Below are 13,090 nucleotides of genomic sequence, written 5' to 3'. Positions count from 1 at the left end.
GAACCTCATTCGTGCTATTTTTTTATTTAAATTCTAATGAAAGGGGTCGTTGCACAGACTTTGGTATGTATTGAAGTTTGTCATTAAATGCTTTATATTGATAAATGTAAACATTGGATCTAAAAAGCTCGAGTAAAAAGTCAAGAATACAATTAAGAAAACGAAAAATAATAACCCTCAACAGGGCTCGAACCACTGACCCCTGGAGTCATGGAGTAAAAATCTACCCATTTAGACCATCCGTGATAATACAATGAGTGATGTATTTTATACTTAATATAAGCAAATATCTAAGTTTCACAAGATATAACGACAAAAAAGATCTCTCCAAAATATTCAATTGTTTCGCGTTGCAACGCTTTATAATTTTCAGGTTTTTAAATCTTCAAAAGATCGATGCATATAATGGCTATTTTAGAGCATAGTAAATGTTAAGTATTACCGTTTCCTCACAAATATCATACCTAAAACGCAAATTAACGATTCTGAAACAACTTATTTTTAATTTTGTCAATTTACCAAAACGTGAAAAGGCCCCTAAAATGCAAATTAACTGAAAAATATGTTATTCTTAAACATTACATTAAAAGTTGTTTTTTTGTTTTGCAGTATCCGACAATAGGCATTTAAATGATACCTTTATGCATGTTATATACCATATGAGTTTATTTATTGAGTTTCAGCTGACTATTTTTTGTCATGTTTATTTTGAATAATGTACACACAAAAACTTTGGCACGAACATATTAATAAAATAAGTTTTCTTTTATGAAAGCCTTCATAAAGTTATTACAATTAATACTTATATATGTAAGGTGATTTTTGTAGACATCGACGAGTGTGAAAATGGTAAGGAAACATGTGACCAAAATTGTAAAAATACCGAAGGTGGATTCAATTGCGAGTGTCAAGTTGGATATTTCCTGGAAAACGATTATGCCACGTGCACAGGTAACTATTAATTAGTGTGTATCGGCGTCTCGTATAATGGCTATAAAGAATCTATAAGACATAAGTATTAACTATGAAGTTGTGTAAATACGTACATGAAATCTATATATTGTATTTATTTGATAAACGATACTAGTTATATTAAAAACGTCCATATTTTCAAAAGCAAGAATACTGAATTAATTTGTTCATTATAAGCTCATATATATTGTCGAATAGAATGTCGTTTTTTCAACCGTTAGATCACAATATTGCATTACATTGCACACGATATTCAAAATTAAAGAATATTTCTTTTTCAGAGTGCATAAACTGGACATACGGTGAGATGTGTTCCAGAGAATGTAAATGCAATTTGACCAATACTGAGACTTGCAATCCAACAAACGGAAATTGTACGTGTTTGAAAGGTTGGCATGGTGGACTGTGCAACGATGACGTCAACGAATGTACGTCCCTTTCAAACGAGTGTCCCACCAATTCCCAATGTATAAACTTATCAGGCAGTTTTACATGCGAATGTGACGCTGGATATCTCAAGAACAGCTCTGGTCTGTGTCAAGGTAGGTAAAATGACGTTTTATTTACGGCGTAGTTTAAAGCGAGGATATATTTTTAATAGTTAAAACCAAATAATGAAGTCAAAACTTTTGCCGATTTTTGTTAAAAAGAAGTTTGTCAGCGAAAAGATTATTAAATGTCTTGAAGACAAAAATCAATAACGTTTACATACTCATCAAAAACCTCCAGAGCCCGTATTCATCATCTCATACCTAGCAACACTTTCTTAGCCGGTAGAGATTATACTTTAAATGAAGAAAACAACGTTCATAGTTTTATACACCAGTCAAACATAAATTGCTTCAAATAAAAAAAATGTTTAGTTAAAGGGAGTTGTTAAAGATGTGTTCTACTTAAATAACAGTACAGTTTTAAAAATTATGTTGTACTTTTAGACTTTAGTCTTATAATTAGTTAGTGCATATGGGCCCTGGTCTAGCAGTCGACCATGACGTATTAAACAGAATGGGCGTTTCGCGTACTTCATTTGCGTCGTAGACCATTTAATTGTGTGTTTTAACAAATAACCAAATTTCTTTTACATATCCGTTTTAAAAATGTTCTCGTATAATTATTTTAATTATATGTTTTTTATTTACATTTTTAAGAAAGTGTGTGTGATAAATGATATTTCTTTTCAAGCGTGTCCTCAAGGTCGTTTTGGCAAAGGCTGTACAAGCACCTGTTTGTGTGATATGGCACATACATCCGTGTGCAATCCAGTAAACGGGAGCTGTACGTGTGACGCAGGATGGACTGGCCCCGAATGTAAAACAGATGTCGACGAGTGTGTGTCAGCTAATGGCTTCAAATGTCCTGCAAACTCGACATGCGTCGATGCTATTGGTAGTTACAAGTGTGATTGTGACCCGGGTTTCAAAATGAGCAGCAAAGGCAATAGCTGTACAGGTAACGATTGTGGTTAAATGTATGTATCAATTTTGCTTTTTCATATTGTGTTTGCTTTTGTGAATAATCCAATCCAGAAATTTCAGAAACGCGCCCAACACTTTAACGGACGATTATAATTTATCTGTTCAAAACGATCTTTTTAAACCCGCATTATTTTGCATCGACTGTTCTAAGACGGTGACCCAACTTTACACGGGACAGATTAAAAGACGTATAAATTTGAAATTATTATTTTCAGCCAATACAAAACATGAACATTCAAAAATAGTTTCCTAAGATCCCGTTTAGCAACTTTAAAAATCCAGGTTAACTTTTGTCGGCGGATGTCAACATCCATACATTTACCGACACGCGAATTAAAGGACAAACAAACATATAATTTTCTTAACCCGTTTAATTACTGTCGAACGACAAACGAAAACACTAATAGTCTCCTGTTCAAAATATGTATGGTTAGTAAAAGTATTGAAATTATTCTTCACAAATACAGCTTTAACCATTAAAGGGCTACTTACTTTACAACTCCATTTCATTCTAAAGAGTTCAGTATCAACCAATAAGTCTCGGTATATCACTCTTTCTGTAAAGACCTCGATGAAGGCAAATAGGTTAGAGTCGTTTGTTATAACATTCCATAGGCTTTTGATAGAGAATGGCACGCCGGACTAATTCGCAAGCTACAACTAAGTGGTATCTCGGGCAATGTTACATCTTTGTTACAAGATTATCTTGATGCATGAAGACGGTGTGTTGTAATTTCCGTTTGATAATCTGACTCATTGTCTATCAATGCTGGTGTCTCTCAAGGGTCCATATTAGGGCCTCGCCTTTTTCTTGTATACTCGAATTACATTGTGCGAGATATGCACTGCCCGGTGCGCCTGTTTGCAAACGATACTGCGCGTTATATAACCGTGGACAATCTGGTTGATGCAGCTACTCAACTATGATCTTGAAAAACTCCATTCCTTGGCCGAAATGGTGTTGGTTATTTTCAAACCATCTAAAAGCGAGTCCAAAGAAATCTCCAGAAAAATCGACCGCCCGATTCACCCTCTCTGTTCCTCAACGACTGCAAAATCAATGAGGTTTTGTCTAATAAGCATACAGGCCTAAACGTTTTTAACTCGTGCTCTTAGCATCAAGAGAATCAAATTAATGACAATTTTTTAATTCATCCTCGATACAAAGTCCCTACTTAACGTATATACGACATTTATTAGACCAATTCATGAATACGCTGATGTAGTTTGGGAAAATTTAACTAGACAGGATGGATAAGAACTTAAAAAGATTCAGCAGGAAGCAGCACGGATATTTAGGGTGGAACATGTCAAGCATCAGTGCAAAATTTATAAAGTGAAACGTGTTTTGAACCATAAAACATAGGAGAACTAAACATATACTAACTTTCTTCTCAAGATGTATAATTCCCGATTATCCTCGTATTTTTCTGCACTGATCCCCTCTTGCGTGGATGAAAGAATAGCATATCCATTTCGTTATTCCGACAGTGTACGCAGCATTCCATGTAAATCACAGCTTTGATCACGATCCTTCTTACCATCAACTATAAACCTATGGAACGCCCTACCGGAACCTGTTAGATCTGCACCTTCTAGCTGGACCTTCAAAGCAAACCGAAACAAAGCCAAAAAAATCCCCATGCACTACTACGATAGTGAGGAAACGCTTAATATTCATCACGCACGTTTGCGAATGTATTGTAGCATTTAAAATGATCATGAGTACGCAAAAACATATTGGATAGCCCATATTGCCAATGCGGGGCGATTAGAGAAACATATCACCTTTTATAAATGTGTTCAATTTATAATGAAAACAAGAGCAATCCTGTTAGACAATCTGTCCAGTTTCGAACCAATAACTGTGCAACTTCTTCTCTTTGGTGTCAGAGACGAATCATACGAAGAAAATTATCTGGTATTCAAACATGTTAAGTCTTTTATCCGAGATGGTCATATACTTTAACACTACCTCATCTCATGAAAACACCTTATCCTGCTAACGATACCCCGCCTCGCAACTGTTGCTTTTCTTATCGCAACTTTCTAAAGTTGCGAAAACTCTGCCAATTTAATCTCTTTCTTATTAGATAGAGCATATAACACATTAATATTGCTGATGTATATAAACGTAGTATCTATAATTTTTAATATGCTATATAATTCCTTCATTCTTTTACTGTATATTTATATATACTTATATGCTTCACTATTTTTTGTTTTGACACTGTGTACATTGCAGTAACATGCTTTTTTGTTAACACCTTATCAGCAGCAGTTCCAAATGACAGAAGAGAGAAGCTTTGAGCTTTTTTCTCAACAATTTCAATGCAGTCCTAATGTTAAGCATATTTTGTCCAAAGTAGCATGTATGTTTGTTTTGTATTATATTGCTAACATGTATTCTACAAAATGCTTAATACATATTTATTAAACCAAACTATCTGAAATTGATATGTTTTCAGAGTGTTCAAACAACACTTACGGAATGAAATGTTTCAATACGTGCGCATGCGTTAAGGAGCACACACTTTCCCACACCCAGTCATGTGACACTATCAATGGAACATGCAAGTGCACTGGGAACTGGACTGGGAATACTTGCCAAATCGATGTAGATGAGTGCCAAGAAGATGTGTGTAAGGATAAAAACGCCGTATGTGTCAACACTGATGGTTCTTATGCTTGCTACTGCAAGAAAGGCTTTGTAAAAGACGATGTTACCAAAACGTGTTCGAATGTTGCGACTGGTATAACACTTATGTATTATTATTAAGTTTTAATGTGTATTATTAGAACATTAACAAGGACTTTGCAATTGGTACAAACGCGTATGTACAAGACAGTGTGCAAAAGCCGATATCAGTTTGTTGATCTTAACAACAATGCTATGGTTTGTGAAGGGTCCGTTAAAATGATTACGCGTTTCACAATTTGGTAGTTCCAGGAAAGAAAATAGACCTGCAGGTCACACTGAAAATTGAAGATCGGAGTGTAAATCTTACATCAGACAGGGATTTTGCAGTGGTTGCTCAAAAAGTTACATTATCGGTATGTACTGACGGCATGTGCTTTATATTTAGTTAATTACGATTCCATATCATGGAAAACGCAATAAATTAAAAACGACCTTCGTTTAAATTTCATTAAATGGTGCATAATGGTCTGATAACAAGGTAATTATAGAAGTTCAAGTACGTGTTTTCTAAAAAAATGGATGACGACTTGTGACTGTGTTTTTTACGAGCGTATATAAAAAAAGCTTGTTATTTAGCCATACAATTTAAACATCTAGGTTCGATATTTTCTATCTTAACGTCAAAGCCTTTAAGGACAACTATATCCGGAATTTAACATCATGCGATGTGTCTGTCAAAGAATATAAGGCTATGAACATGTTCAGTATTTGATCATCAAACGTTAAGGTTAACATTAATTTTTGTTTTGTATTTTGAGACGATATTATAAAGTATCAAAATTCTGGTTCCATAGATTATTTATTTTTAATAATTGTGTAAACGTTTTAACAAACACGATGTTTTTTTACTGATTACACATGAAATGTTGGTTTATTTTGTACTACACTCGTTTCATTGCAGCTTAGAATCTACCTGATGCGGTTTATTACTAATTTCAAAATTGTCATAAACGATCTACGGTATGTTGCTTAATATGCGATTGTTTCATGTTTGTACGTTTTTTATACTGGAATGCAATCATTGAAAATCATGGATATCAAATCATACTTTGAATATTGTTTTAAATATTATATTCTTATGCTGCTCTTTGTTATCGATTTTACAGGAACGGAAGCATAGTTGTAGATTTCACGCTTGTCTACGACACTGCTGATGGGGTTACAAAAGTACTTGTCGATCTTGCAAATGGAACAAACTTCACGTATGACAGAATGCCTGTTAAAGTCATTTCAGGTGGGTGAATATTTGTGCTCAACAAAATCAGCCACTGCAAACTGAATCAGTCAATATGCTAAATATAATGTTGTTTAGTTCATTTTAAGCAATCCAGCTAAATGCCGCAGTATATAACCGAATGAGGTTCACGCGTGTGAAACTTTTTATGTTAGAACTTAGAACACGAAGTAGTCTATTAAATACTCGACATTATCTTAAATTCAAAAACTGGTTTCGACTACTTATCACTATTATTTTAATTTTCATGAGCAGAACAACTTTCTAACGCGACCGTGCTTTGTGGATTGTACGAGAAGATTAGAGGTCCCTGTGAATACGGGACGGCGTGTAACGTCACAGGCGGTGTGCCTTCGTGCGTAGCGAACATTGTGCCAACGGGTACGTATAACTTTTATTTTTACTCCAACCTTTTGTATCATCCAATATTTTGAAATAAATGATAAAAATAAATTTGAACAATGACAGCAGGTATAACACTTGCATTAGTAAAAAACATTTCAAAACAATGCATTGTCGTTGTTACGTTACACACTTATTGTTTGATATTACTTTTTTTTAGTAATGACTGATAACCTTAAACCTTCGTTATTAAATATCGATTGATTGATTGTTATGTTAAAGCTTGGAATAATTATAATATGTTCTATTATTTAACCAAATAATTTCATGTTAAGTTTTAGATATGTATAGAATTGTTTTCATTGTAACACTGTCTCAGAACATAATTATAGTGAGCGTATTAACATTGATGTCAGCACATGTGTACCTAATTGCATAGGTGAAGTCATTCAGTTTTTAGAAGATAGTATGTATAACACAAAGTTTATAACTAGCAATTGAATATGGTTGTCAATAAATTCGTTCTCAAAAAGTGTGATACCAAATAAATGTTTTGGTTCAACGTGGAATTTAAATATTTTTAATTAGGAAACATCAAGAGCATAATAATAATGTAACCGTTATTGCCTTGTAATCAATGAAGATGAACGTTGGTGTTTTTTTATAGTATATCATCCCATAAAATTCTTGTTTTCTGTCTGTAATTAAGCGCCACGCTGATTGTTGTTTCTGTTATAAGCAGTATTACATACTTTAACTATGTCGTCCTTTATCTTCCAGACAAAATTTATATTATAATTGCTGCTTCTCTGACAAACAATAAATCAAACTTTAGATTATTGTTTTCTGTCTGTCAGGCAATTAACATCTTTTCGTTGGTGCTTGTCTGAAGAACAATTTATCATATACAAAATATATTACTGATTATATTTCAGACAACCTTAAGCTGATCGTTGGTGTTTCTCTGACAAACCATACTTGTTGTAAAGTTACTGCAAGACAATGCCAAGATTTTCGATTGTGTTTCCATGACGAGCAATTTATCATATTAAAACTATGTTACCTATTATATTTCAGACAATGTCAAGCTGATCATAGGTGTTTCTGTGGCGGGAGGTCTGATTCTGGGTATAGGAATTTGTACATCGATATGTATTGTGATCAAAAGGAAAGCGAGGAACGCCGAAAAGCATAGCCAAAGGCGGGATAACCTCAATCGGTACAATAAGTAAAAGAACCTATTTATTGTTCAGTGTCTTTACATTATAAGGCATTAGAACTGCAATGAACCGTAATGAAAAATCGACTTGTTTCGTATATGACCGTCACTCCGCACATTATACAAGTGGGTGGGAAAAACTTGACAAGTTCAGTCAAAACTACTTTGCATAGATATTGAAGGCAGGCATAAGCATGCTTTGATTTGTCTTTAAACTTACTTGTTCGAACATGATTTAAGATATGCGCTGAAAAGCACGTTTAATGAAAATCATCGCATTGTGTTTTTGTATGGGTTAATAATTGGGTTTAGTAAGTATCCTGTCAAAACAATAATAGTGTGATTGTATAGTCCGAGATTGACACGACTTTTTGTGTACTTGATATCCACACGCAGCACGAAGTGTCGGTTATTAGACACGAAAATAGACATGTTCCGTTCTTAATACACTGATATTAAAATAAAATTTAAAAAATTGCATTCGTTCGGCAAAAATTAATCGAATTATTTTTATTATTGCAATATCCCTACCTCAAAACGATCTGTGATTTTGTTAAAGTGTGCAAAGCTTTAAATAATGTGAAAGTCTGAAAACACAACCAATTGATTATTGTTATTTATGCTGCTGTCAATAACTTGTTTATGCAAAATTCTTCAAAACTATTTGCTCTACATTTAGATTCGATGGACAAGGTGGCCAGGTATTTTCGAGATCGCCATTCAAAGAAGTTCACCAAGGAAGTAAGTGTGTTTGTTTATAATGGTATGTGGTGGTTCACGTATATACCACAGGTTGTTAGTCTGTGGCTATGATATTTATTAGTGCAAACATCATTTTAAATGATAAAAAAATCATATTATAACGAAAAATCAACTTTTCTGGAAAAAAAATCACTATCAAAAATATATATAACAAGGTATTCAACTCTAAATCACCCGAAAACAAGGTGCATCGCTTTTAACAGCCATTACTTCATCAATTTTGCACGATCTCGGTCTTATTCGTCTGCGATGCATCCTGTTTTCGGGTGATTTCGAGTTGAATAACTTGATAGTGGAACAAATTTTTCTGTGGTATCTACCTACACTCTGGAACAGTGTAAAATAAAATAAGACATTGTGTTATGGATATCGTACAAAAACGTCAAGTAATTTCAAGTATTTTCAAATTAATTATAATTGTGTACTTTATTGGTTATTGTGAGATATTGAACTGACAATCTTGTTTGTTAAAATAATTTAAAAATATCAGTATGATTTAACAAGATAGTACTTATATATAATATATATATATATATATATATATATATATATATATATATATATATATATATAAACAAATTACAAACAACTTTGCGCGTAAAACATGTACCGATGTCCACAAAAACATATGACGTAATTTCGCAATTTTATTGATGACGTTGTAAATGTCATTAAGTCAGGTTTTCACATATATATACGTTGAGAATATATAATTCGACTCATTTTAAATTTTCAGATGAACCAGAGGCCCCAAAGTATAGAACATGGCGATCCATGGTGCTGTCTTTCAGGCAGGATGCCGTTAAGGTATAAGTAGGAAAAACATGTACTACACGATTCTAGTCTTGAGTTATTATACTCTATATTTAATTATTTTTATTTAATTTATTCATTTTTATTCTGTGAACTTTTTTTAAAAAGATACTAGATTATGTCGAATACCTTAAGTTGAAGGTTGTTTCAGATTCCGAGAATAGTCCCGGAAGAGAACCCAGGTACTACTGGGTGACGATATACAGAACAAAGGAAATAAATGCCAAGAAATTAAAAACTATTGAACAAGTTTTTCTAGATTTGCTGTGAATTTCGACTCAACCAAATCAGGTTCAAAGTGTATATATACATAATTTTCATTTTGTTTTATTATATTTGAACTCTGAATCTGAAACCATTATTGTATATTGATTTTAATACTTGTCTAAGGACTATTATGAAATGTCACATGAAATTTGCATCGTTTGAAAAATATGCTTTGTATAGTTTAGTGTTAATATTTATTTGTTTTGTTAGCTGTTGTTGTTTTTTCAATTTATGTTTTGAATAATGTAACATGACGACTACTGTAGAACTACCAACAATATTTGTAAAATATTTAATAAAGATGGATATTATTAAAATACAAAAACTCATTTCACACGTTTGCTATTATTGATTGCCGTCACAGGGATTCTATTATGTATAATTGAAAAAAAAGAGATTATAACTTACTTATTCATTACATTGATTAACGAAGTGACCAGTACTTTATAATTTACAAAAATAAACAAAAATGCCATTTATATATACGCTATAAATTAAAATGGTCACTTCGTATTTGTATAGGATCTGGTTATCTTTTGTGAGAATGTTTTCTTCGATACGATGATGTATGAACTTTATTTGTTGTTGGGCGTCGTTTACTTTGTTTAATAAATAATACTAATAATAACGTGTTTCATATACAGGCGTAACTCATATTTCATGTAAATACACTGCAATATTAAATCTATATTTTGATTTAATAATAAACAAGATCATTTTTATAAATTACTGTTTTTATTGTTTGGATCTGGTTGTATATTTCTTTTTTTAATAAATCATATAATATTGTGTGTGTTGATTATTACATCCCACTACTACATCCAACGTATCGGTTGGAATGCAATCACTTCCCATTAATAAACAAGAGCTGCCTCCATCGGAAGACATATGCCCCCGAAAAACGCTTTTTCGAAACCTAAACCCAGATTTCAAACCTAAACGCGGACTCTAAGTTCAAGGTCAAGTGGTCAAAATTTGTTTGCATATGGAAAGTCCTTGTCCATATACACATGTATACCAAATATGAAGGTTACATCTGAAGCGACATAGAAGTTATGAGCATTTTTCGAAACCTAAACGCAAAAATGTGACGGATGGACGGACAGTGCGATCACTATACGCCCACCTTCGGGGCATAAATCCCTGAAGCTGCTTATACGAGTACTGATGTCGCTGCCATATTTGACCGAATTAAGATTCACATGACAACCAGTAAAACAGCAATCGTCAAATAATCGGCTGAAATAGACTTATCACCGCGTTAAGATCCTAGATAGCAACCGATGTATCGAGAAAAATGTATGTGTTATGTAGCTATTATCTGTATATATTCATACAATGCAATGTACTTAAAGCCGCTTAATTCAGCGGAGTTGTTTCATTGAATACTGAAGATGTGTGTCCCAACATAACGTGGTTAAATGGTAAATTACGGTTTTATGTTCTCCAATGTTAGTCAAACACAATGAAATATATATTTATTTCCAGTTTACAATCAAAAAGTATAATCTGCAAAAGCTGTTATCATAAATTATCGTAACTTAATACCAGTTATGCCTTTACTTTGGAGGGTATTTTCAATAAGTACGAAATATATAAAGTAACAAGTACATATAACTGAGGACCTTATATTGACATTATAGTGTCAAACAAGTCAACCGTAAATGGACGTAAGACGTTGCGTTGACATCCGTCCAACTTTTGCGGCCCGACTGGTAGGTCACTGTTATGCAAGGTTCGAAGTAATCTGTGCACTTTCTAACATTATACCGGGTATTTTATGTGTATGTGATAGCAAATTTACAAACATAAACATAATTCATTAACGTGCGTATTAAAGATGTATTTTATATGTTGTTTAAATAGTTTTTTCACCCATTTCTATAAGTTGTTTATTTTGAACAGCGCGCGACAATTGACATGACGCCTGGACGATGATCGCGTCGCCTACTTAATCACGTGGCTCAGCGGGTAGCAAACCTACACAAGCTAACACCAAAATGGCTTCTTTGCCTTTAGACTGCATATAGATTTACTCGATATTCCTAATGATTTTTATGGACTTTTGGACACCATATAACACTTGTAAAAGTGGTTTGTGTCATGTAGTTTTTCTGCAAATGCAAAAATATACGTTTATAGAGAACATCAGCTATTTATAACGGGTTTTTCGGTACATGAAACACGCTCTCATACGCTTGCGCGCTTACCGAAATCGAACCTGATACTCTACCTGTAATGGTGGTATTAGCAATATATTAACACTTCTTCACCGGTATTTACCCATGTTATTTACAAAATATTAACGAAACACCACCCCCCCGTGTATTTGACACGAAATAGCGCTTTAAAACTGGGATTTCTGTGAAGTTAAATGTTCTTTCTGACACCGAGTGGGTACCAAAATCCCACATGTTATTACGTATAAAAGTGATATTAATAATATTAAACATATTATGGGATATTTATCAATCACTATAATTGAAATTGCAAGACAACACAATCAGTTTGGTCATGGTCTGATATAAAGTAGCGTTGTATGAAGTAGCGTTGTATGAAGGGGAATTCGGTAAAGCTACCAGTATCAGACGCTCGCGCAGGTACCGACTTCCCACAAGTTAACGCATTTATTGGTTATATCAGTAATTATAACTCTTATACAATGGCATTTATCGATACGTTTTTATTTAAATAGAAACATAAAATCGTTTTCACATGTTTCTGACACACAAAAAACTCGATTTATAACGGGAATTTCGTTAAGTTACGCAAAGTGGGTATCAATATTCTCTATTATTCTACATGCATACCTGATATAATTCATACTTAATAATACGTAGTTATTGCTTACATGACATGTCCAGTTTTTGAAATAAATTAATGTTCTATAAGGGTGATCTCGGTAATTCTTCACGTTAAAGCTTCCACTCGCTCTTGTCAAGACCGCATTTCCGCGTTGGAGATGGTATATATTTAATTAATGTAACTTATCTTTCTGGAGTTAAATTATTCCTATTTACACCGTTTTTGTCATACTTCAATTCCGTATTTTTTTCAAACAAAATAAACGAAACTCGTTGAAAAAAAGAGAATTACCGGTAGGCATTCGATCTCCAAGTGTGGATTAAAAGCGTTTATTGGTGACACCACATGTGTAGATACCGTTATTAAAATAAGATATCACGTGTAACCTCTTAATAACATGTACAATGGCAATAAAGTGCATTTCTATCAGAGAAATAAAACACGGCATGAATTAGGCTTCATGCTGTTTTATTTCTCTTAAAGTAATGCAGATGAACATT

General features: G+C 33.3%; 2 protein-coding genes across 2 annotated transcripts in view; both read left to right on the top strand.

The window, feature by feature from the left end:
- Nucleotides 1–5,537, top strand: part of LOC127872138 (fibrillin-1-like) — a 16,807-nt gene extending 11,270 nt beyond the window's left edge. Inside the window, exons 24-28 of the mRNA XM_052415464.1 lie at nt 829–951; nt 1,254–1,514; nt 2,155–2,421; nt 4,916–5,200; nt 5,392–5,537. Coding sequence (XP_052271424.1) covers nt 829–951; nt 1,254–1,514; nt 2,155–2,421; nt 4,916–5,200; nt 5,392–5,537 — 1,082 coding nt within the window. The remainder of the gene's footprint in view (nt 1–828; nt 952–1,253; nt 1,515–2,154; nt 2,422–4,915; nt 5,201–5,391) is intronic.
- A 517-nt stretch (nt 5,538–6,054) lies between these two features.
- Nucleotides 6,055–10,471, top strand: LOC127873563 (uncharacterized). Its single transcript, XM_052417439.1, has 7 exons — nt 6,055–6,108; nt 6,255–6,382; nt 6,638–6,763; nt 7,802–7,943; nt 8,623–8,684; nt 9,442–9,512; nt 9,670–10,471. The coding sequence occupies exons 1-7, from the start codon at nt 6,065–6,067 to the stop codon at nt 9,712–9,714; spliced, it is 618 nt and encodes a 205-aa protein (XP_052273399.1). The 5' UTR covers nt 6,055–6,064; the 3' UTR covers nt 9,715–10,471.
- The last annotated feature ends 2,619 nt before the right edge of the window (nt 10,472–13,090 follow it).

The sequence above is a fragment of the Dreissena polymorpha genome, chromosome 3 (genome assembly GCF_020536995.1).
Source record: "Dreissena polymorpha isolate Duluth1 chromosome 3, UMN_Dpol_1.0, whole genome shotgun sequence".
In the NCBI taxonomy this organism is placed as follows: Eukaryota; Metazoa; Mollusca; class Bivalvia; order Myida; family Dreissenidae; genus Dreissena; species Dreissena polymorpha.
The sequence above is the reverse complement of the archived record's forward strand: the minus strand, read 5'-3'. Positions and strand labels throughout refer to the sequence as shown.